The sequence below is a fragment of the Carcharodon carcharias genome, chromosome 11, assembly GCF_017639515.1.
Source record: "Carcharodon carcharias isolate sCarCar2 chromosome 11, sCarCar2.pri, whole genome shotgun sequence".
Classification (NCBI taxonomy): domain Eukaryota; kingdom Metazoa; phylum Chordata; class Chondrichthyes; order Lamniformes; family Lamnidae; genus Carcharodon; species Carcharodon carcharias.
The window spans coordinates 13,973,602-13,994,698 of NC_054477.1; the positions used below are offsets into that span (position 1 = coordinate 13,973,602).

Below are 21,097 nucleotides of genomic sequence, written 5' to 3' on the forward strand. Positions count from 1 at the left end.
AGACAAAAGCATGTTCGATTGTTTCAGCAGCAGGTGAAGTTGGGCCAAGTTAGAGAGGTGGAAAGAGGTGATGTTCATGATGACATCAATAACCTACACTATAACAACGACTACGCTTCAAAAGGTATTCACTGGCTGCTGAGTGCTTTGCGATGTCTGGAGGTTGTAAAAGATGCTATAGAAATTAGTGTTCTTTTTCTTTACCTCTACAAACATCACACTACTGAATTTAGCACCACACTCCACTGAGGTCTTAAAAATTAGCAGCAGCCTTATAAGAATATAACAAAGCTTCCCAAGAGCTCAGGGAGTAGATACATTCTTTGTTGCTTTAGTAATTTAATTGGCATAGAAAATCCCAGGTCTGATCCCTGCTCTGTCCTGGGTTAGCTCAGCACTAGTAAATTTTACACAACAGTGAACATCCTACATACATGGACCCTTGAAACTACAGCATTGTGAGTCATCTTCGCTAGCCATTGATCCATCATGTAGTACAAAGTCAAAGAGGCCATGCTGCTTTTTAGGAAAAAACCCCAATGTAAGTACTAAACTTAGCTCCTTTTCCACCCCGTAGTCTTAAAATTAGAGCTGGATCATTTAGGAGTGAAATCATAAATCACTTGTTCACACAAGTAGCAGAAATCTGGAATTCTCTTACCCCGGAAGGCCGTGGATGCTGGGGGTCAACTGGAGCTTTCTAGGCTATGATGATGGATTTTTATTAGGTAACAATATCAAGTGATATGGAGCATAGGTGGCTAAATGGATAATATAAAGGTCAATTATGATCGATTGAATGCTAGCAGATCAGGCTTGAGGAACTGAATTCCTGCTCCCAATTCCTAATAAGCGCCATTCAGTTCCTTTATTTTTCAGCCACCATGCTTTGTAACTCCAGTTCCCCCTTTAGCTTGTAGGTTCAAAGGATAACCTGGAGTGACTGTATTGTGAAAGGCTGCTTTAGATCAGCTTGGCAGGTGTTCAAAACTGCTCAGGTGGGCAGAAGAGTGGCAAATAGAATTCAACCCAAAGAAGTCTGGTGATGCATTTGGGGAGGTCAACAAGGTAAAGGAACACAAAATAAATAGGGGGATACAGAAAGGTGTAGAGGAAGTGAGGGACCGAGGAGAGAATGTCCACAGATCCCGGAAAGTAGCAGGGCAACCAGATAAGGTAGTTAAGGTGGCATTTGGAATCCTTTCCTTTATTAGCCGAGGCATAGAATATAAGGTCAGAGAGGTTAAGCTGGGACTATATAAAACATTTGTTAGACCACAACTTGAATACTGAATGCAGTTCTGGTCACATCATTACAGAAAGGATGTAACTGGCTTAGAGAGGGTACAGAGGAGATTTACAATGATGTTACCAGGACTGGAAAATTGCAACTATGAGGAAAGATTGGATAGGCTGGGGTTGTTCTCCTTGGGACAGAGGAGGCTGAGGGGAGATTTGATTGAAATGTACAAAATTGTGAGGTGCCTAGATAGAGTGTATGGGAAGGGCCTATTTACCTTAGCAAAGGTCAGTGACTGGGGGTGTAGGTTTAAAGTGATTGGAGGGAAGATGAGGAAAAATGTTTCAACCACCACTTGGGTGGTAGGGGGTCTGGAACTCGCTGCCTGAAAGGGTGGTAGAGGCAGAAAACCTCATCTCATTTAAAAAGTGCCTGGGTGTGGATCTGAAGTGCCGTAACCAGTAGTGCTACAGTGCACAGTGCAGTGCAAAGTGGGATTAGGCTGGGTGGCTTTTTCTTCAGTTAGCATAGACATGATGGGCCAAGTGGCCTTCATCTCTGCCGTAAACTTTCCACAATTCTATGGAAAGCTAGCTGGTCACTCCAGGGTGAACAAAGTGACATTACTAGCTACCCGCAGTGCATATAGTGAAAGACAGCAGGGAAGAAGCAGTTTGGTTTACTGTATGACCATTGTTTATCATGCCTGCAACTAACAGGAAGATTGCAGAAAGACAGTAAAGGTCAGTAACATGTGTAACCCAAATTTGTTCACTGCAGCTTAACCTCCAAAACACCCAACTCAAGAGCTTCACAATGGATCAAGCAAGGAAGGAAACAACATCATAAAAAACTTCAATACAGCAACAGTGGGACATTCCTGCTTTAATCGCTTCTTTTAGACTAGACACATTCCTGTGAGGTTGAAAAGGAAGGGCATTCAAAGCTGGAGCTGCCTGGATGACTAAAGAAACAAATTACAATGAAACACAAAAAAGGAGGCTTATGAAAATGTTATATACAGTACAGAATCATGCAGAGTACATAGCATGCAGGAGACACTTGAAGAAGGGATAATGGGGCAAAGAAGCGGATGAGAAAAGATTAGCAGGCAACAGTAAAGGGAACACCACTGTATTTTATTAATACAGAGTGACCAAAGGACAGGTGCTGTTGCATTAGCGACCAAAAAGAAATCTTCCTTTTAGACAAAGGCCATGGCTGTGGTACTAAATGACTGCTTTGAATTTCTCTTCAGAGAAGTGAATGTCACACTAATGTCACATTAAAAGAGATGGTAGTAGAGGAACTGGATAGGAAAAACATGGATAAAGAGAAAGCATTTAAACACATGTCAAAGTAGCAAAGGCACCCAGTCTGGGTGGGATACATGGTGGAAATTGTGATTTTTGGCCACAATATTTTAACCTTCCTTAGGTATGGGAGCAGTGCCAGGGAACTGGAGGATTACAAATGTTATACCTAAGCTCAACAAAGGGAGAGAGAGAGAAAAAGAGAAAGCAAGCCAGGTAATTAACCTAAATGGGAAAATTTAAGATACTATAAACCAGGACAAATGTCATCAGAAGAACATGGGTTAACAAATAGCAAAATAGATTTGTTAAAGGCACATAGTATCTGACAAACTTGGCCATGTTCTTCAATGAAATAAGAGGACTGGCAGACTTCCACAAGTATGCATGAAGGCAGTAAAACTGGATGTGTGGTTTGAAACAAGATGCAGTGATCACTCAGCAAATGGTGGGTTTGATATAGGGCTGCACCACATAAGCAGTAACAGGCAGAAGGGAGACCTGTACAAAAAGTGCACGGTAGGCCTGTCGTGTGAATCAAATACATTTCACAAGGGACAGGGGCTAATGGACAATTTGTCAGAATGACCTATAAGCTGCTAGTAATATGTAGGTTGCCAAGTAATTTTTTAAAAACGTACTAGCAGAGAACCACAAAATAGTGAAATTAGTATCTCTCCCAGCAACAGTGCTTCTTTAAATCCCCATCCCATGCTCGGACATAGTTCCCAAGCAATGCCTGTCTGATTCCTTTCATCCCTCTGTCATCCCATCCCTATTCCATACTCCCATGCCATTCCAAACCCCCTCAACTCCCATCCCTTTCTCAGCCCTCCCCAACTCCCTTGGGAATTAGATATATTCAAAAATCTGCAGAGCAAAGGAGAAAGAGCAGGGTTGGGGGAGGTTGTGGGGGGTGGGGGGGGGGGGGGTCAAATTGCTTCACTCTTTCAAAGAGCTGGCACAGGCACGATGGGCCGAGTGAACTTCATCTGAACGGTATGATCTTATTTTATGAATGCAGTGCAATGGGTGTTGTGTATCTGGACTTTGAATGCGTGTTTGATAAAGTGCCATATAGAAAACTTGATACCAAAATTGAAGCCCGTATGAAAGGGACAGTGGCAGCATGGATATGAAATTGGCTGAGAATACTGGTTATTTTTCCAAACAAATTATGCAGCAGTGGCCCCCAGTGGTTCCAGTTCTTTTTAAGTTATTTTAATGATTTGGACGTGGGTGTACAGAGGATAATTATATCAACATGCCCTGCCACCTTCAAAAGGTTAACGTACCCCAACCCCGGGTGTCTCTGTTCCCGGGCCCATTTAAAAATGATCCCATTCATTTATTTGGCCTCACTTTCCTTCCAAAATATGTTAATACACATTCCTCTGCATTAATTTCCACCTGCCACGTGTCTACCCATTTCAGTAGTTCTCTTGAATTCTGCTACTGTTCTCCTCACCACTTACATTTTCAAGCTTTGTCATTACCTATCCTTAAGATTATCTGCACCCCCATATCCCACCTTAAGCTTAAAAGGGGTTGAGTTTACTTCACCTTCAGTGTCGACTGCTGAAGATTCTGTCCGCACCCCAGCCATATGAAAGGCCTGTTGGTTGACTGACTGAGCTAACATGCCTTCGAGTCTCTGCAGAGTCGCCTGTCCCTCAGGGTTCAAATGGGAGAAGCCTTCCTCGTATGTGTAGAATGTGGGAACATCTCCTTGTCCTCGTTCTGTCAGGAGCAAAGGCAGAAATGGATGATTAAGGTTTCAAAGAGCAACAAGCCTCAGTAAAAGCATGGCAGCATTCACTCAATGGATCACAAGCCCAACTAGTCAGTGCACTCCAGAAACAAAGGGGCTTTCCCAGCAATGCACAATCACACGCACAACCCTCACAGGAATCTGCCATTTCCAAAACCAAGCAAAGAAGAAAATCATTAAACTTGAACTATTCTGTACAGAGAAATTAATTTCTTTTCTACCCCTCCCCTTAATTCTGTTTGTGACAGCTTATACTCCTTGCTATTACTCAAAAACCAGCTGAAACAATCACTATTTCCCTAATCATAGAATCATACAGCACCAGAAGGAGGCCATTCGGCCGATCATGCCTCTACCAGCTTTTTCAAAGTGCTATCCAATCAGTTCCACTGCCTTGCTCTCTCTCAAAGCCAGGCAATTTTTATCCTTTCCAAGTATATGTTTGATTCCATGTAGGTCTTGTGGCTCAGTGGGTGGTGTCCCTGCCTCTGGGTCAGAAGCTCTAGGGTCAAATCCCACACCAGGACATGTTGGGCACAGAAGAAACATTCATGACATGGCTCAATGGGCTAATAATCAGCCTGGGAATCCTTCCACCACCTTGCCACTATTCCCCAAAAGGGGAAAAAAGTGTGCAAAGATACGCTATAAACAAAAATTTGATTCCCTATTGAAAGTTACTTTTGACACTTTCACAGACCTATTGGCATTGCATTCCAGGTTACAACAATTCACCGAGTAAAAACAATTCCCACCCCCCCCCATCTAATTCGTTTGCCAATTATCATAAATCTATGAATACAGGAGATAAAGCAAACTCTTTAAACACTATTGTGAAGCAATACAAATAAGGCACATAATCCATCGGTAGCTTTACTTTAATTGTTCCAAATGGCAGGAAGGTCAGGAAATTTATACTGGGGGAAAATGCCTTAAGAGCAGTTTCTGTTCAAACACTGCCAACCTGTGGTTGAAATGAGCAAAAGCAAAACACCATTGCCGTCACTGTAACTTCTGGAAAATATATTAATGACTGGCATGTGCAATTTTCACAGCATCTCTGCTTAAACTGTAAAAAAGACTTAGACGACAACCACAGAGTCTGATCGTCTAAACTTTGACTGTTTCTGGAGAGCGCATTTGGAGCAATCAGCTAAGCCAAGTCACCATCAGCAGCAGCAGTTTCTCGAAGTGGGGAGGACATTTGCCACAGAGCCCTGGGCAAGAGCTTACGCATGGAGTCCTTTCCTGTGGATGGCTGTTGCGCTGCAGCCACCACACAGTTCTGGCTAACCCAGGAAACTCTGCAGGTAAAGTAGATGACAAAATCAAAAGAAGTAACGATAAAAGTTTTTTAAAAAAATAATTTACGGGATGTGGGTGTCGCTGGCTGGGTGAGCAATTATTGCCCATCCTTAGTTGCCCTTGAGAAGGTGGTAGTGAGCTGCCTTCTTGAGCCGCTGGAGTCCATGTGGTGTAGGTACAGCCATGGTGCTGTTAGGAAGGAAGTTCCAGGATTTTGGTCCAGCGACAGTGGAGGGATGGTGATATATTCCCAAATCAGGATGGTGAGTGACTTGGAAGGGAACCGCCAGGTGGTGGTGTTCCCATGTGTTTGCTGCCCTTGTCCTTCTAGTTGGTAGTGGTCGTGGGTTTGGACGATGCTGTTGAAGGAGCCTTGGTGAATTCTTGCAGTGCATTTTGTAGATAGTACATACTGCTGCAACTGTGCGTTAGTGGTGGAGGGAGTGAATGTGGTGGCAATCAAGCGGGCTGCTTTATCTGGACGGTGTCCAGCTTCCTCAGTGTTGTGGGAGCTGCACTCATCCAGGCGAGTGGGGAGTATTCCATCACACTCCTGACTTGTGCCTTGTAGATGGTGGACAGGCTTTGGGGAGTCATGAAGTGAGTTACTCTTCGCACAATTCCTAGCCTCTGACCTGGTCTTGTAGCCACAGTATTTATATGGCTAGTCCAGTTCAGTTTCTGGTCAACGGTAACTCCCAGGATGTTGATAGTGGGGGATTCAGTGGTGGTAATGCCACTGAATGTCAAGGGGCAATGGTTGGATTCGCTCTTGTTGCAGATGGTATCGCCTGACGCTTGTGTGGCACAAATGTGACTTGCCACTTGGCAGCCCAAGTCTGGATAATATCCAGGTCTTGCTGCATTTGGACATGGACTGCTTCAGTATCTGAAGAGTCGCGAATGGTGCTGAACATTGTGCAATCATCAGCGAACATCCCCACTTCTGACCTTATGATAGAAGGAAGGTCACTGATGAAGCAGCTGAAGATGGTTGGGCCGAGGACACTACCCTGAGGAACCCCTGCAGTGATGTCCTGGAGCTGAGATGACTGACCTCCAACAACCACAACCATCTTTCTTTGTGATAGGTATGACTCCAACCAGCGGAGAGTTTTCCCCCTGATTTCCGTTGACTCCAGTGTTGCTAAGGCTCCTTGATGCCACACTCGGTCAAATGCTGCCTTGATGTCAAGGGCAGTCACTCTCACCTCACCCTGGAAGTTCAGCTCTTTTGTCCATGTTTGAACCAAGGCTGTAATGAGGTCAGGAGCTGAGTAGCCCTGACAGAACCCAGACTGGCATCAGCGAGCAGGTTATTGATAAGCAAGTGCAGTGTCCTCTGGTCAGATCACACACACAGCACTGGAAATATTCTTGCTCAGTGTGACACAACTGGGCACTGGAGGCAGTGCAAAGACGAGGCATAAAGCTGATCCTCAATCTCAGAGATTGATGAGGAAAAGGACCAGTGAGATATTTGACTTGGCGTTTGAAAGAAAGTGTCAAGAACAACGCACCCTCGAAGTTGTGTGGGTGCATGGCCATGCAGCGACCGGGAATATGCTATGAAGGGAACAAACAGGCTGCGCGCAGGCAACATTTCCTTTAAGGTGTGCACAAGGGTGGCTGAGTGGCCATGTTAAAGGAGCTGGACAGTTCAACAAGCAGGCCACGCACATCGAAATGAAGGTAGAAGGAACACTGCCCAGGAGATAATCTAACAGAGCCATACAAGACTGCAAATGGCTTGGAAAAGGTAAATCTGGAAAAATTATTTCAAATTAAATGGCAGGAACAGGGCTAGAGGCATACAGATGTAAATTAGTAACAGGCACATTCTGGATTGACACCATAACTCCTTCAGAAGCAAAAACTCCAATATATGGAGTGCACCCTCAGGTAGACAAAACCCAGGAATCATTCAAGAATCAATTAGTTGCTGCAATGGGGATAGGGGAAGGGTGGAACTTTAGGATCATTCTGGATGGAGGAATCAAGATGGGCCAAATGGCCTTCCCATTCATAATAACCTTGTGAACACTGGAGTGGTTTGTGGGTTGGTGGCAGTCAGATTGAGAAGGCAAAGTAATAGCAGGGTGTGAGAAGTGAATCACTCAAACATACTTATTTAATTCCTGTAATGCACAGGTATTGTACAATTATACCAAGTTAGCTAAGACAAAGAAAACTTCAGATACTCAATTCCCTGCATTCTGAGTCACATTTCAAGGCTGTAGATTTAAAAATACTGACTCTGCTCAAATGATGCTGCTGCAGGTAGTTACTCCTACCAGGGGATCTGCTGTCATGGTATGTCATGCTGTCTTGTGCCATCCTCACACATCTACTGTAGCTCAACTGCAACCGCCCTGTTACATCTGTCATCCAACTACACCTAGGGCTTTCTGCTGCCTTCCACTTTCACCTCTGGAAGAGGTCTCTGTATCTTTTCAGGTCTGATCAAATGGCTGAAATACTGACATTTTCTTTTCTGTTTTGAGTTCTTTTTACTCGCTATTTCAGGCACCTCTATTTGTCTTATGGTCCATATATGGAATTTTAAACATATGGCTTAACATTCACGTTCAAAGACCTCTATTTTTTTTCCACAGATCTTTATTTTATTGTTCAATAGGTCACTGAAAATCTTAAGCCTTTCTTAAGAAGAAAAACAATTCAGCAACAGCAACAAAGCAAACTGATGATATTTAACAATAAGCAGACATGAAGTAAGAAAAGGACAACTGACCAATTAAGCTTGTTTCTTTGACAAGCCTACTCATAAGAACATAAGAAACAGGAGGAGTAGACCATAAGGCCCCATAAACTTGCTCCATGGCTGATCTTATCTTGGTCTCAACTTCACTTTCCTGCCTGTTCCCCATAACTCTTGATTCCCCTATAGTTCAAGAATCTACCTATCTCATACTTGATATATTCAACGACTCAGCCTCCACAGCTCTCTGGGGTAGAGAACGTCAAAGCTTCCCAATCCTCTGGGGGAAAGAAACTCCTCCTCATCTCAGTTTGAAAACCTGAATTCTAACTTCATTGATTTAATATTCTCAATCAATATACGAGTGTTTGTTTTCACTGACAACAGATTTAATGAGAGATTTTTGATGGTCTGGAATTGTCATTCGGGAGCTTAATTTACTTCTAACTGCAGTTTTTGTTTAGAAAAGAATGTGGATAAGTCATAAACACTGCTGCTAACGTATTCTTCCTTCAAAAGAGAGAATTATACTTCTGGAGAGTGACAGGTTCTGCAGCCTTGCTTTTAGGTAACTACAGATTGAAAAAATAAAAGTGAGCATCAAATAAAACGCTTTTAAAACATAACATTCCAGTCACTGTTCCAAGTGAGCTCAAGGTTATTCTAACCCATGTTCCACAGCTATCAGCAATCTCTCTTGCCTCTCTCTCTTACCATCCTTAAGTTCCAGTGAGTCTGGGTGCTCAGCAGTGCAGCATCAATACAGCATCGAGACACTCATCCTGGGCTGCTCAACTAGCTCTTTTAGAATAGAGACTGTGCTGCCTCTCTGACCACAGATGATGAATGAGAATATGAGGGGCTCAGTGGGAAGAACCTTAAAAGATCTCCCCACACCACCTACCAAAACATCATACAGGGTTTGTAAAGCACTACCCACCCTGCCCCCTCCCCTCACGCCAATTAACAAGCCAGCTAGTCTTCTTCCCATAATATTCAGGTCTTTCTGAACACCACATTCTGGCAAATTGAGATTATTAGAAAGCTGTGCTGCCATTCAACACTCGTCAAGAATGCTACTCGCATTCGCAAAGCCAGGGCCAAACTGTGAGCAATCTTTCTGTACTGGGTTAAGGCAGGGGGGCTGAAAGCCAGGAACCCTTGCCAGGGGACGAAGAAAAGAAAAGCAATCTCCTCAACAGCATGACAGTCAGCAGAGTTTGAATGCAAAGCCAATAATTCACTACATAATCCACTTGCTCACAGACAACTGTTTGTGTTGTGTCTTGCCCAATTGTAATTCCTCCCTCAATCGAGTTTTGGCTGAACTCACAAGCAAAATAATCACTATGCTCAAGACCTCAGACAATTAAAGACCAAAAAAAAAGCAACTGTAATTAAAACAAGAGGGAATAGAGACTGAGGGTTAAGACTCATCATCTAATAGTTTATGATTAAGTAGTCTGCAGGTCATCTGACTCACTCTCCATAACAGGAGTAGCTGCCTTTTCTCCCCCCTTTCTATTTTTAGGTGTGCTTATATTTCAGTTTTCCAAAATATTAACTTGCAGTTTTTCTTTACAAAAACTTGATGTGTACTTCCAGTGTTTGCTGCTCTCACTTGAGAAAGATTGGCTTGGGGAGCTATGAGGTCAATTGCAGTTATCCCATTACCTCCCCAGCAGAGGTCAGTGCATGCAACACAGACTGGGCATCAAAATCCAGTACCATCATGTTCTGAGTGCTGAGAGATGCCCTTACTCACTGAGCAGCTTAGTTATTAACTTACTCATTCACCAACCTATCAGATTGGATCCTTTCTCCAAGCCTTAATCCTTGCACAAAATGGATTGAGGCACCATGGAAGATAATGCACTTTGAGAGAAACTATTCCTCAGAAACTGAACCAGGGAACATTCTCTGTAATCAATGCCCTTGTTCTTACCCCACTGCCCACGGCTGGCTATAATTTAACCAGTAGACAGAACTCTGCTCCACCCAAAGATGATAATGGTCAGGACCCTGATTGCAGACAAAATGCACCAGATAACAAGACCTGAATTTATAAAGTGCTTTACAGCCAATGAAGTTCCTTTGAAGAATAGTTATTGTTGTAACATAGGAAACGTGGCAGCCAATTTACATGCAGCAAGCCCCCACAAACAGCAATTTGAGGGGCGAGAGGGCTAACCCATTGAACCATGGCCGGCAGTGGCAGAGTGGGCAAGCATATGCTTTGGAGGTAACCCCAGAGTTATCCACAATCCCAGCCACTGGATGGAGTTCACTGCCACAGCACACTACATGTGCGACAACACACATTACAGTCCTACTGCAATGTACAAGTCACATTGGTTGGTCAATGGAGAATTGCAGAAGCTTTTTTAGAAGCTTCAGCGAATTAAGGTCCAAAACACACACACGCCTCTGTAACGGAACATTCGTCAAAAATTTGAGGCAAGGCCGAATGATAAGTAGCACCTTCACAGGTTTTGGTATTTAAGTACAAGAAAATTACATGTCAGCAAAAATTATAGTTTTTATTTTTTGTTGAAATAGCTATTATGTATAGAATCAACTTGGGAAAGATTTTACTGACCATGTGCTTCCACATCATATTCCTCTCCCTCTTCATCATCCTCCTCAAAATCATTCTCTGAGTCAGTGTCATCTGGGTCAGGATGCAGGGCCTGGCAGTCGCACATCGCTGTAAACATTGGCTCCACTGCAAAGGAACAGTTAAAGAGCTTGTTTTTATATAGCACCTTTCAACACCTCAGGACATCTCAGAGTGCTTTACAGCCAATGAAGTAGTTTTGAAGTACACTCACTGCCATAACGCAGGAAATACAGTAGTCAATTTGCACACAGCAAGCTCCTGGATGCAGCAATGTAACAAAGACCTGATAATGTTTTAGGTTGAAGGATAAATGTTGCCTAGAAAACCCCAGCTCTTCTTCGAAATAGTGATGTGCGACAGGGATGTGGTTTAATGGCTCATTCAAAATACCTCAGTACTGAGTACTGCACTGAAGTTCTAACAGATTCCTGAAGGGTGAGGTGGGATAGGAAGGGATAGTCAAGTATATAGTAAAATGGGCTGGATGAAATAAAGTTTTTGGAAGGGAGCCGCAAATATAAAAGCCTCCCTGTTAATGATGTTTTACTTTCCAATAGCCCTGCAGAGAATGCAAGAAATGGTTTCACTGCTTCAGCAGTGTCAGTTATTCATGCTCTGCGAGAACAGTACTGACATTTTTTTTCTGTCAAACAACGAAATGCCCAGAGGTCTGGCACGCAACTCTCTCTGTTCCCTCTAGAACACTAAGGCAATTCTATTGTTCCAGGCGAGTTGTTGTGCATAGTTAAAGCCAGAGTCAAGCATAGTGGAGCTGGTGGCCATGACTACAAAAGTGTGCAGTTCTGGTAGCCACATTATAGGAAGGATGTGATCGCACTGGAGGGGGTGCAGAGGAGATTCACCAGGATGTTGCCTGGGATGAAACATTTAAGTTATGAAGAGAAGTTGGATAGACTTGAGTTGTTTTCGTTGGAGCAGAGAAGTCTGAGGGGCGAAACAAATACAAAAATACCTGGAAAAACTCAGGAGGTCTGACAGCATCTGCGGAGGGGAATACAGTTAACGTCTCGAGTCCGTATGACTCTTCACCAGAACTAAGGAAAAATAGAAAAGAGGTGAAATATAAACAGGTTTAAGGGGAGGTGGGACAGGGAGAGCTGGATAGAGGGCTAGTGATAGGTGGAGATTGCCAGAAGCTGTCATAGACAAAAGAACAAAGAGGTGTTGATGGTGGTGATATTAGCTAAGAAATGTGCTAATGGTGACATTAAGGGTAGAAAGCAGGACGAGCAATGTACAGATAGCCCTAGTGGGGGGAAGGGAACAAAATAGGCCAAAAGGTAGAGATAAAACAATGGATGAAAATACATATAAAAATAATGGAAATAGGTGGGAAAAGAAAAAGATATAGTCTAATGGGCGACCTGATCGAGGTGTACAAGATAATGAGGGGCATGGACAGGGTGGATGGGGAGCAGCTATTCCTCTTAGTTGAAGGGTCAGTCACAAGGGGACACAAGTTCAAGGTGAGGGGCAGGAGGTTTAGGGAGGATGAGAGGAAAATCTTTTTTATCCAGAGGGTGGTGACGGTCAGGAATGCACTGCCTGGGAGGGTGGTGGAGGCGGGTTGCCCCACATCCTTTAAAAAGTACCTGGATGAGCACTTGGCACGTCATAACATTCAAGGCTATGGGCCAAGTGGTGGTAAATTGGAACAAAAATATCTGGAAAAGCTCAGCAGGTCTGGCAGCATCTATGGAGAGGGATACAGTTAATGTTTCGAGTCCGAATGACCCTTTAACAGAAAGGGTCATTTGGACTTGAAACATTATCTGTGCTCCTCTCCATAGATGCTGCCAGACCTGCTGAGTTTTTCCAGGTATTTTTGTTTTAATTTTGGTTTTCCAGCACCCGCAGTTTTTTGCTTTTATATTATGCTGGTAAATGGGATTAGGTAGGTAGGTCAGGTGTTTCTCACGTGTCGGTGCAGACTTGATGGGCCGAAGGGCCTCTTCTGCACTCTGTGATTTTATGAAATAGCCAGAGGGCTCCTCCAATTAGCGCAACACCCACGCATCACGAAGATAAAAGCAAAATACTACAGATGCTGGAAATCTGAAACAAAAACAAAAATTGCTGGAAAAACTCAGCAGGTCTGACAGCATCTGTGGAGAGGAAGGGAATTAACGTTTCGAGTCCATATGACTCCATCAAAACTAAAGAGAAATAGAGATGTGGTGAAATGTAAACTGTTTTAGGGGGGTAGGACAGGTGGAGCTGGATAGAGGGCCAGTGATAGGTGGAGGCAAAGGAGAGATTGTCAAAGATGTCATAAACAAAAGGACAAAGGAGTGTTGAGGGTGGTGATATTAGCTGAAGGATGTGCTAATGGTGACATTAAGGGTAGAAAGCAGGATGAGCAAGTGACAGATAGCCCTAGTGGGGGTGGGGTAGGGGGAAGGGATCGAAATAGGCTGAAAGGTGGAAATAAAACAATGGATGGAAATAAATTTTAAAAATAATAGAAACAGGTGGGGAAAGAAAAATATATATATAAAAAAATATATTAAAAGGGAATCAAAAAGGGGGTGAGGATGGAGGAGAGAGTTCATGTTCTGAAGTTGTTGAACTCAATGTTAAGACCGGAAGGCTGTAAAGTGCCTAGTTGGAAGATGAGGTGCTGTTTCTCCAGTTTGCGTTCAGCTTCACTGGAACATTGCAGCAGGCCAAGAACGGACATGTGGGCATGAGAGAAGGGTGGTATATTAAAATCGCAAGCGACAGGAAGGTCTGGATCATGGTTGTGGACAGACCCGAAGGTGTTCCGCAAAGCGGTCACCCAGTCTGCATTTGGTCTCTCCAATGTAGAGGAAACTGCATTGGGAGCAGCGAATGCAGTGGACTAAATTGAGGGAAGTGCAAGTGAAGTGCTGCTTCACTTGAAAGGAGTGTTTGGGCCTTTGGACGGGGGGGGGGGGGGGGGGTGGTTGTGTGTGTGTGTGTGTGTGTGTGTGGAGTAAAGGGGCAGGTGTTGCACCTTCTGCAATTGCATGGGAAGGTGCCGTGGGAGGGGGTTGAGGTGTAGGGGGTGATGGGGGAGTGGACCAGGGTGTCCCGGAGGGAACGGTCCCTATGGAATGTTGACAATGGGGGTGAAGAGATGTGTTTGGTGGTGGCATCATGCTGGAGTTGGTGGAGGATGATCCTTTGAATGCAGAGGCTGGTGGGGTGATAAGTGAGGACAAGGGGGATCCTCTCATGGTTCTGGGAGGGAGAGGAAGGTGTGAGGGCAGACACGTGGGGGATGGGCCGGACACGGATGAGGGCCCTGAAAACCACTTTGGGTGGAAAGCCCACGCATCACGATGACATCTGGGATAGGAAACCACAGTTATGAGGAGAAACTTCAGATACTGGGGCAACCCCTCACTCCACTCCAAGAAACTGTAGCTCAGTGGGCAGCACTCTTGCCTTCAGGGTAGAAGGGCATTGGTACAAGTCCCATTCCAAAGACTTGAGCACATAATCTATGCTGACACTTCCAGTGCAGTACCAAGGATGAGCTGTTTAAACAGAGGCTCTATCTGTCTTTTAATGTAAGTTTAAAAGATCCACTGCATTATTAAAAGATCAGAGGGTGCTGTCCTGCTCAACGTTAAGCCCTTAATCAACACCTAAAAGCAGATTATCTGGTTATTTAGCTCATTGCACTTTGTGGAACTCTGCTGTGCACAAACTAGCCACTATCTTTGCCTAGTTAATGATCATGAGTACACTTCAAAAGTATTTAATTGGCTGTAAAATTTTTTGGGAAGGACTGGGGATGTGAAAGGAGCTCTGTAAATACAAGTTCTTTGTAAAGTTTTTTTTAGCTACTTTAAAAATGCCTTAATGATACAGTGAGCACTTGAAGACTATTTCCTCTGGTTTGGGAGTCAGCAGACATCAATTTAAAATGTAACCCAAGGCAAGGAGAAGAATTAGTAGGAATTTATTTGAAACGGAGGGTTGAAGGACAGAATGCGTTGTCAGACTGGTTAAGGCAGATACCACTGTATCCTTTAAGGAAAATGAAATGAATGTGTGAAGCCGAGGCACAGTACTTTGGGGACAGATGGCAAAGGGGTTAGTTGAGAGCACTCAAGTGAAGAACAAGTACAAACACAATGGGCTGAAGGCATTTAAAACAGTTAACATGGAAAAGGTATACTGGAAAAGGTAAAGTCAAGCTAAGCTTTACCACAACTGTAGGGCAGTAGTATAGAGGGCTGGTTCAAACTGGTGACAAGCACACTTAGGAATGATGTCAGGCAGCCTTTTCCATGCAGAGTGACTTACAAAGAATGGGGTTCCTGCTAGGACTGCATACAAACTGGTACTCACAAGCTGTTTTATCAACCGGCACAAATCGAACCTCTGTGATTGGATCAGTGTCATCGTCATCTTCCTCCTCTCCGCCAGGTGCCTTTTCATCCATATTTGTTTCTTTACATTCCTCTGCGTGCATGCAAAGATAGCATTATTATTTCAGCAAAGGTATCATTGGTGTGCAGTATTTGTTTTAAAAACCAAAAATTAATAAAAATCAAACATAACTAGCTCATAGTCCACTCAGCAGGTTAGACCGCATCTGTGGAAAGAGGAAGGTAAGATTAACGCTTTAGGTTGATGACCTTTTGTCAGAACCAAGAAGGTTATTGGTCTGAAACATTAACTCTACCTTTTGATTCTCTTTTTGTAAGTATGCTTGCCAAAGAAAAAGGGGATAGTGTGATGGTCAAGTTCCATTAGGGGTGTCCAATTTGTGATCTCTGTTGCCCATAGGGGTACTTACCATGGAGCCGCAAGCTCCACTTTATTTTCATGCATCTCAAGAAAGACCTGACATAGCTCCTTTCGCAAGCTTGAGATATCTCCAAGTGCTTTACATCCAATGAAGCACTTTTGACATGAAGCCACTGTTGTAATGTGGTAAACTTGGCAGCCAGTTTGCATGTAGCAATTTCCCCACAAACAGCAAATCTGGTTCAACGATGTCCTTTAGGGAAGGAAATCTGCCATCCTTACCTGGTCTGGCCTACATGTGAAGCTAGACCCATTGCAATGTGGTTGACTCTTAACTGCCTTCGGAGATGGCCTAGCAAGCCACTCAGTTCAAGGGTAATTAGGTATGGACAACAAATGCTGGACTTGCCAGTGATACCCGCATCCCATGAATGAATAAAGATGCGATAAAGGGCAGGAGGGGCCTTGGTTTAATACTTCATCTGAAATACGGAACAACTGACTGTGTAGCAATTTTGCTTTTTATTTCAAGTCTCTGGAGCGGGACTTGAACATGCAATCTTCTAACTCGGAGGCAAGAGCCATTGAGTCACAGCTGGTGTTTGAGTTCTACTACTAACAGAAACTGTATTGGGTTAACTGATTCAGAATTTACTCACAAGTAAGGTACCAGTGTTAAGAACAGTCCCTTACTAAACTCTCGGGCTCACAAGGGCAATTGAATGAATGAGAGAAAAACTCGAATGGGATCGAGCTGCCTGCATTTTAGAGGCCATATTGTCAGGACTTCAATAATCACATGTCCACTTAGAAATGGAGAATGGCCATTGCTGGGCTAGATGGGCTGAAAGCATACTTCAGGAAGGAAAAGGCCATGAATTGCCTGGATAGTAGGGGGAAAGATGATCAGATTAAGCTGTGATGCTCCTGCAGTCAAACAGCCACATCAAGGTTCGTGTGGAACAGCTATTTGCTGGAGGTACTGGAGTACTACCAGTAAACTCTACAAAGAGTAAGAGCTTTCAAGAGACAAGGGGAGGTAAGCAAAACAGGCCACCCCCCACCCCTCAAGCTAAAAAAGATATGGGAAGACACAAGTCTCACCTCCTAGCTTGGCATTCACCATCACGTACAGGTGCTCCTGCGGATAAACAGTGGCATCTCGGGACACAGCATGTAAACTGATGGTTGGATATTCCAAGGAGAATCCCATTCCAGATCCATCAAACCAAGATAGTCGGCTGAAAATCAGAACAAGGTAAAATTTTAAAATAAGAGGCTTGCAAACAATTTTTTAAGAAATCCTGAAATAGAGTCCTTGCTTTTTCTGAAGTTACCCTATACCACAGCTAATCACTAAACTGCGCAGTAAAGTACAGGCAGCAAATTTTCCTTCATAAAGAAATTAGCACAATGCTCAAAGTCAAGTGCCAGCGTTTACAGTAATTCAGTTAAGTCAAACTCTTATTTTTACTACGAGGCTATAACCAGAGTCTTTGGGGTCACAGTCTGTGGAAATATGAGAATGGAATATCAGTAATTTTTCTTAACGGGGCGACTAATCCCTACAAAGTGACACATACAAACTGTACACTTGCTACACACAATACAGTCCACAAAACACCTCACGGATGTCCTTCAGAGAAGTGTAATCTGACAAATTGACAATGAGCAAAAGGTGTACAGAGAGAAAAAGAGAGAGAGAAGTGGAGATGAAGAGGTTTAGGGAGGTAACTCTACAGCTTAGAAGTTACACAACGGTGGGGCGAATGAAGTCAGTAATGTACAAGTGCCACCAGAATTGAGGGAGCAGACACCTTGGAGGGTTGTGGATTACAAAGATAGGGAAGAGCGAGTCCATGGGGGTGGGGGTGATTTGAAAACAAAGATGAGAGTCATTGGAGGACAGGTAGCCAACAAACTTCATCAGGCACAGGGGTGATAGAACAGGGCTTGTAATAAATGAGGATATGAACAGTAGTTTCGGATAAGTTTATGTAGGGTGGAAAAATGGGAGGACGGCCTGCTTTCATTGGTTCCTGGCCCTCCCTCCAATGTCTCCATTTTAAAATGGACACTTCCTAGCCTCTTTGCACTAGGCAAACAGGAGTCAAATCAGATGCAAATCTGGTTAAATAGAACACACATTTGTTAACCATAGCTCAGTTGATGGCACTATTGACTGAGTCAGAAGGTTGTGAGTTCAAGTCCCACTCAGGACTTGTGTATAAAGTGTATAAAACCTAGACTGACATTCCAGTGCAGTACTGAGGGAATGCTGCACTGTTGGAGGTGCCACCTTTCACATGAGACGTTAAACTGAGGCCCAACCTGTCCTCTCAAGAGTGCGTAAAAGATTCCATGGCTCTACTTCGAAGAGGGGCAAGAGAGTTAACTACACTGCCCTGAGCTCAATCAACGTCTCAAAAACAGATTGTGTTGAAAAGCAAATTGCTGTTTGTGGGAGCATGTTTTGTGCAAACTGGCTGTTGTGTTTTCTACATTATCATAGTTTCTACACTTCAAAAGTACTTCATTGGCTGAAAAGTGCTTTGAGAAGTCGAGAGGTGCTATAAAAATGCAATTTTTAAAAATTGAAGTTCACTCTGGAACATTCAAAATAGACCAACAATATAGTACCAAAGGGGTGACAAAAAGATAAAGATTAAGTTCTACTCAAACTGCAATCGATGACCCTATACCCCAGAGTAAAATCAAGAGAAAATTGTTAATAGTTATTTGATAGTACAGAACTTGAGTATTGCTGAAAAAAAAAAGACATCTTGTTGAAGCTTTTCGTCTTGCACTCATCAGGGCAATCGCAAGGATACCAGTGTCAGAGGAAGCAATAACTTTGTCCTGTAAAAGAGAGTGCTGAATGGTTGGTAAGTGGACTCTGATTGGTAGAGGCATTGCAATGGAAAACGCACCAGCAAATGGTGGCCGATAGTTAACTGCCAAGCATTCTTTGAAATTTAAACCAGGCAGCTTGACTTGATTGGTCAAGGCATTGCGCTGAGGAATGAACCAGCGAATGGTTATCATTTATTTAGTTAAGCTGGAACAGGCAGTGTGTGTACATGTTCTTTGTCTGCAAAGAACATGGCCCTATGTATTAATATATGTAGCTTCCAGTACACGCAAATGCACCACACTGCAAGCACAACTGAGAACTATAAATTGGTTGTGTAATTTTTAGCTGGTCTTATCAAACAGCATGTCCCTTCCACTGTTTGCGTTTTTAGCACACTGAGGATTAATTAGCAAACAATGTCCAATCATGGAATCACATCTAATGTTGGACACTGTTTTGAGTTTTGCAAGCACGGGCTAGTTGGGTACGGTCTGTACCTTGCCCGTTGCAAACAGCGGAGGGGGCATGCTGTTTGATAAGACCTGCCAGTGTGTGAAAAATTATGCTAACAACTGATTTAAGATAGTCAGTCAGGCTTGCAGTGTGGTGCATTTGCATGTACTGGAAGCTACATATATTAATACTCAAGGCCCTGTTTTTTGCAGACAGAAAGAACATTTACACACATTGCGCTTGTTTCAGCTAAACCAAATAAGTGATAGCCACTCACTGGTTCATTCCTCAGCACGATGCCTTGACCAGAGTCAAGCTACCTGGTTTAAATTTCAAATAATGTTTGGCAGTTGGCTGTTAGTCACCATTTACCGTTGCATTCTCCATGGCACCGCCTCTACCAATCAGAGTCCACCTGCCAACCAATCAGCACTCTCTTCCCTTACAGTATAAAATTATTGCTTCCCCTGATATTGGTATTCTTGCGATTGTCCTGATGAGTACAAGATGAAAAGCTTCGACAAAATGTCTTTTTTCAGCAATACCCAAGAAAAATGTTAGGACTGTCGATAGAATTTTTATTACGCTAAGGTAGTGAAGTAAGATACTCCGTTCCCAAACTGGTCAAGACTCATTGCGCTGGGTCCAAACCGAACTCATTCTTCCCCAGACCCTGAAACGGTGGATTCTCTTACCTCCCTCCATTAGTTTTACAATCTATAGCCTTTAAAAAACCCAATAGTGCACAGCCCTCACATCTCGACTTAAGTCTTCTCTCCCACCCACTTAAACTTTGGGTGTCCTGCATGATACTCCATTAGATGCTCTATGCAATGTTACTTTTACAGAGGTCCTTGGTGGCATATACAATATCCATTGAATATTTTGATATGAGTGCTGATGTTGCAAGGACTTTGGTTTCACTCAGTCAAACAGTGCTATTGATTTCAGGCCATTGATGCAAGGTTGCAGACAGCAGGTCACCACCAGCAGTGCAAGACTTTCAACCCCAGTAACAACTGCAAGTTTTCCTACATTGAGACGTGAAAGCATAAGAGAGGTCACACAGAAGAGCTTTACTAGAATGGGTCCAAAGAGGGATTACAGTTACATGGTTAGACTGGTGTTGTCCTTTTTAAAACAGGAGGTCTGACAGCAGTGTTTAATATCATGAAAGGTTTTGACAAGAGTAAATATGGAAACTATTGCCAACAATCAATAACCAGAGGCCTCATACGTAAGGTGATTGGCAAAAGAATCAGAGGCAACATGAGGAAAGATTACTTCACGCGATAAGTGGTTAGGATTTGGAATGCATTGCCTAATAGAGTTGAAGATACAGATTCAATAGTAGCTTTCAAAACGAATTGGATAAATACCTGAAGGAGCAAAAATCGTAGTACTATGGAGCAGAAGCAGAGGACTGGGACTAACTTGACTGCTCTTTGAAAGAGTAGGCGCAGACTTAATGGGCTGAATGACCTCCTTGTGTACGGCACCATTCTGTGATTGCTCAGCTGCAACATTTTTACTCATGTTTGAATGTGGAAACATTTTTCTGTCTAGAATCACCAACGGAAAAGAAGGGCCAGGAAGCTGACGGTCATCATCAGACAGGTCCACCATCATCCCTTGTGATAGAGTTTGATGAAACTGTACTGGCTGAGCAGCCTTGATTGCTCGGGGGGTGGGGGGGTAAATACATGGCAAGCTTATTAGCCACACAGAGCAGGATAGTGACAGTTTTGACCCCTGGTTGGTAGATGGAGTATCAGTCAGTGTTGCAACTGGACTAAGAAAGAGGAGAACAGATAAAATCAGTCCAGGTTGGCAAAAAAAGAATAAATTGATTTTTAAAGCCCTGTAATTTCTTTGCAAAGTAAAATGAATATATAAATGCACTGGTCAAAAACAAGTTACACATGAAGTGCACAACAGCAAGATCACACACTGCTCACCAGACCCACTTCTCCTCTCCAGGAAGGAAAACCAATGTTTAACATCAGAAAACAGTTAGGAAGCAAGATGGAGAAATTGGGCCTTTCAGTCTCAAAAGGAGGTGACATCCAGCTCTAA

At 43.4% G+C, this 21,097-nt stretch overlaps 1 protein-coding gene across 2 annotated transcripts in view; it reads right to left on the minus strand.

Annotated features, from left to right (window-relative positions):
- The window catches only part of clns1a (chloride channel, nucleotide-sensitive, 1A), a 41,076-nt gene that overhangs the window by 9,289 nt on the left and 10,690 nt on the right, over window positions 1-21,097 (minus strand). For both annotated transcript variants that reach the window (XM_041200024.1, XM_041200025.1), the window contains 4 exons: window positions 16,819-16,955; window positions 15,313-15,426; window positions 10,948-11,073; window positions 4,117-4,293 (listed from right to left, as the gene is read on the minus strand). In XM_041200024.1, coding sequence (XP_041055958.1) covers window positions 4,117-4,293; window positions 10,948-11,073; window positions 15,313-15,426; window positions 16,819-16,955 — 554 coding nt within the window. The remainder of the gene's footprint in view (window positions 1-4,116; window positions 4,294-10,947; window positions 11,074-15,312; window positions 15,427-16,818; window positions 16,956-21,097) is intronic.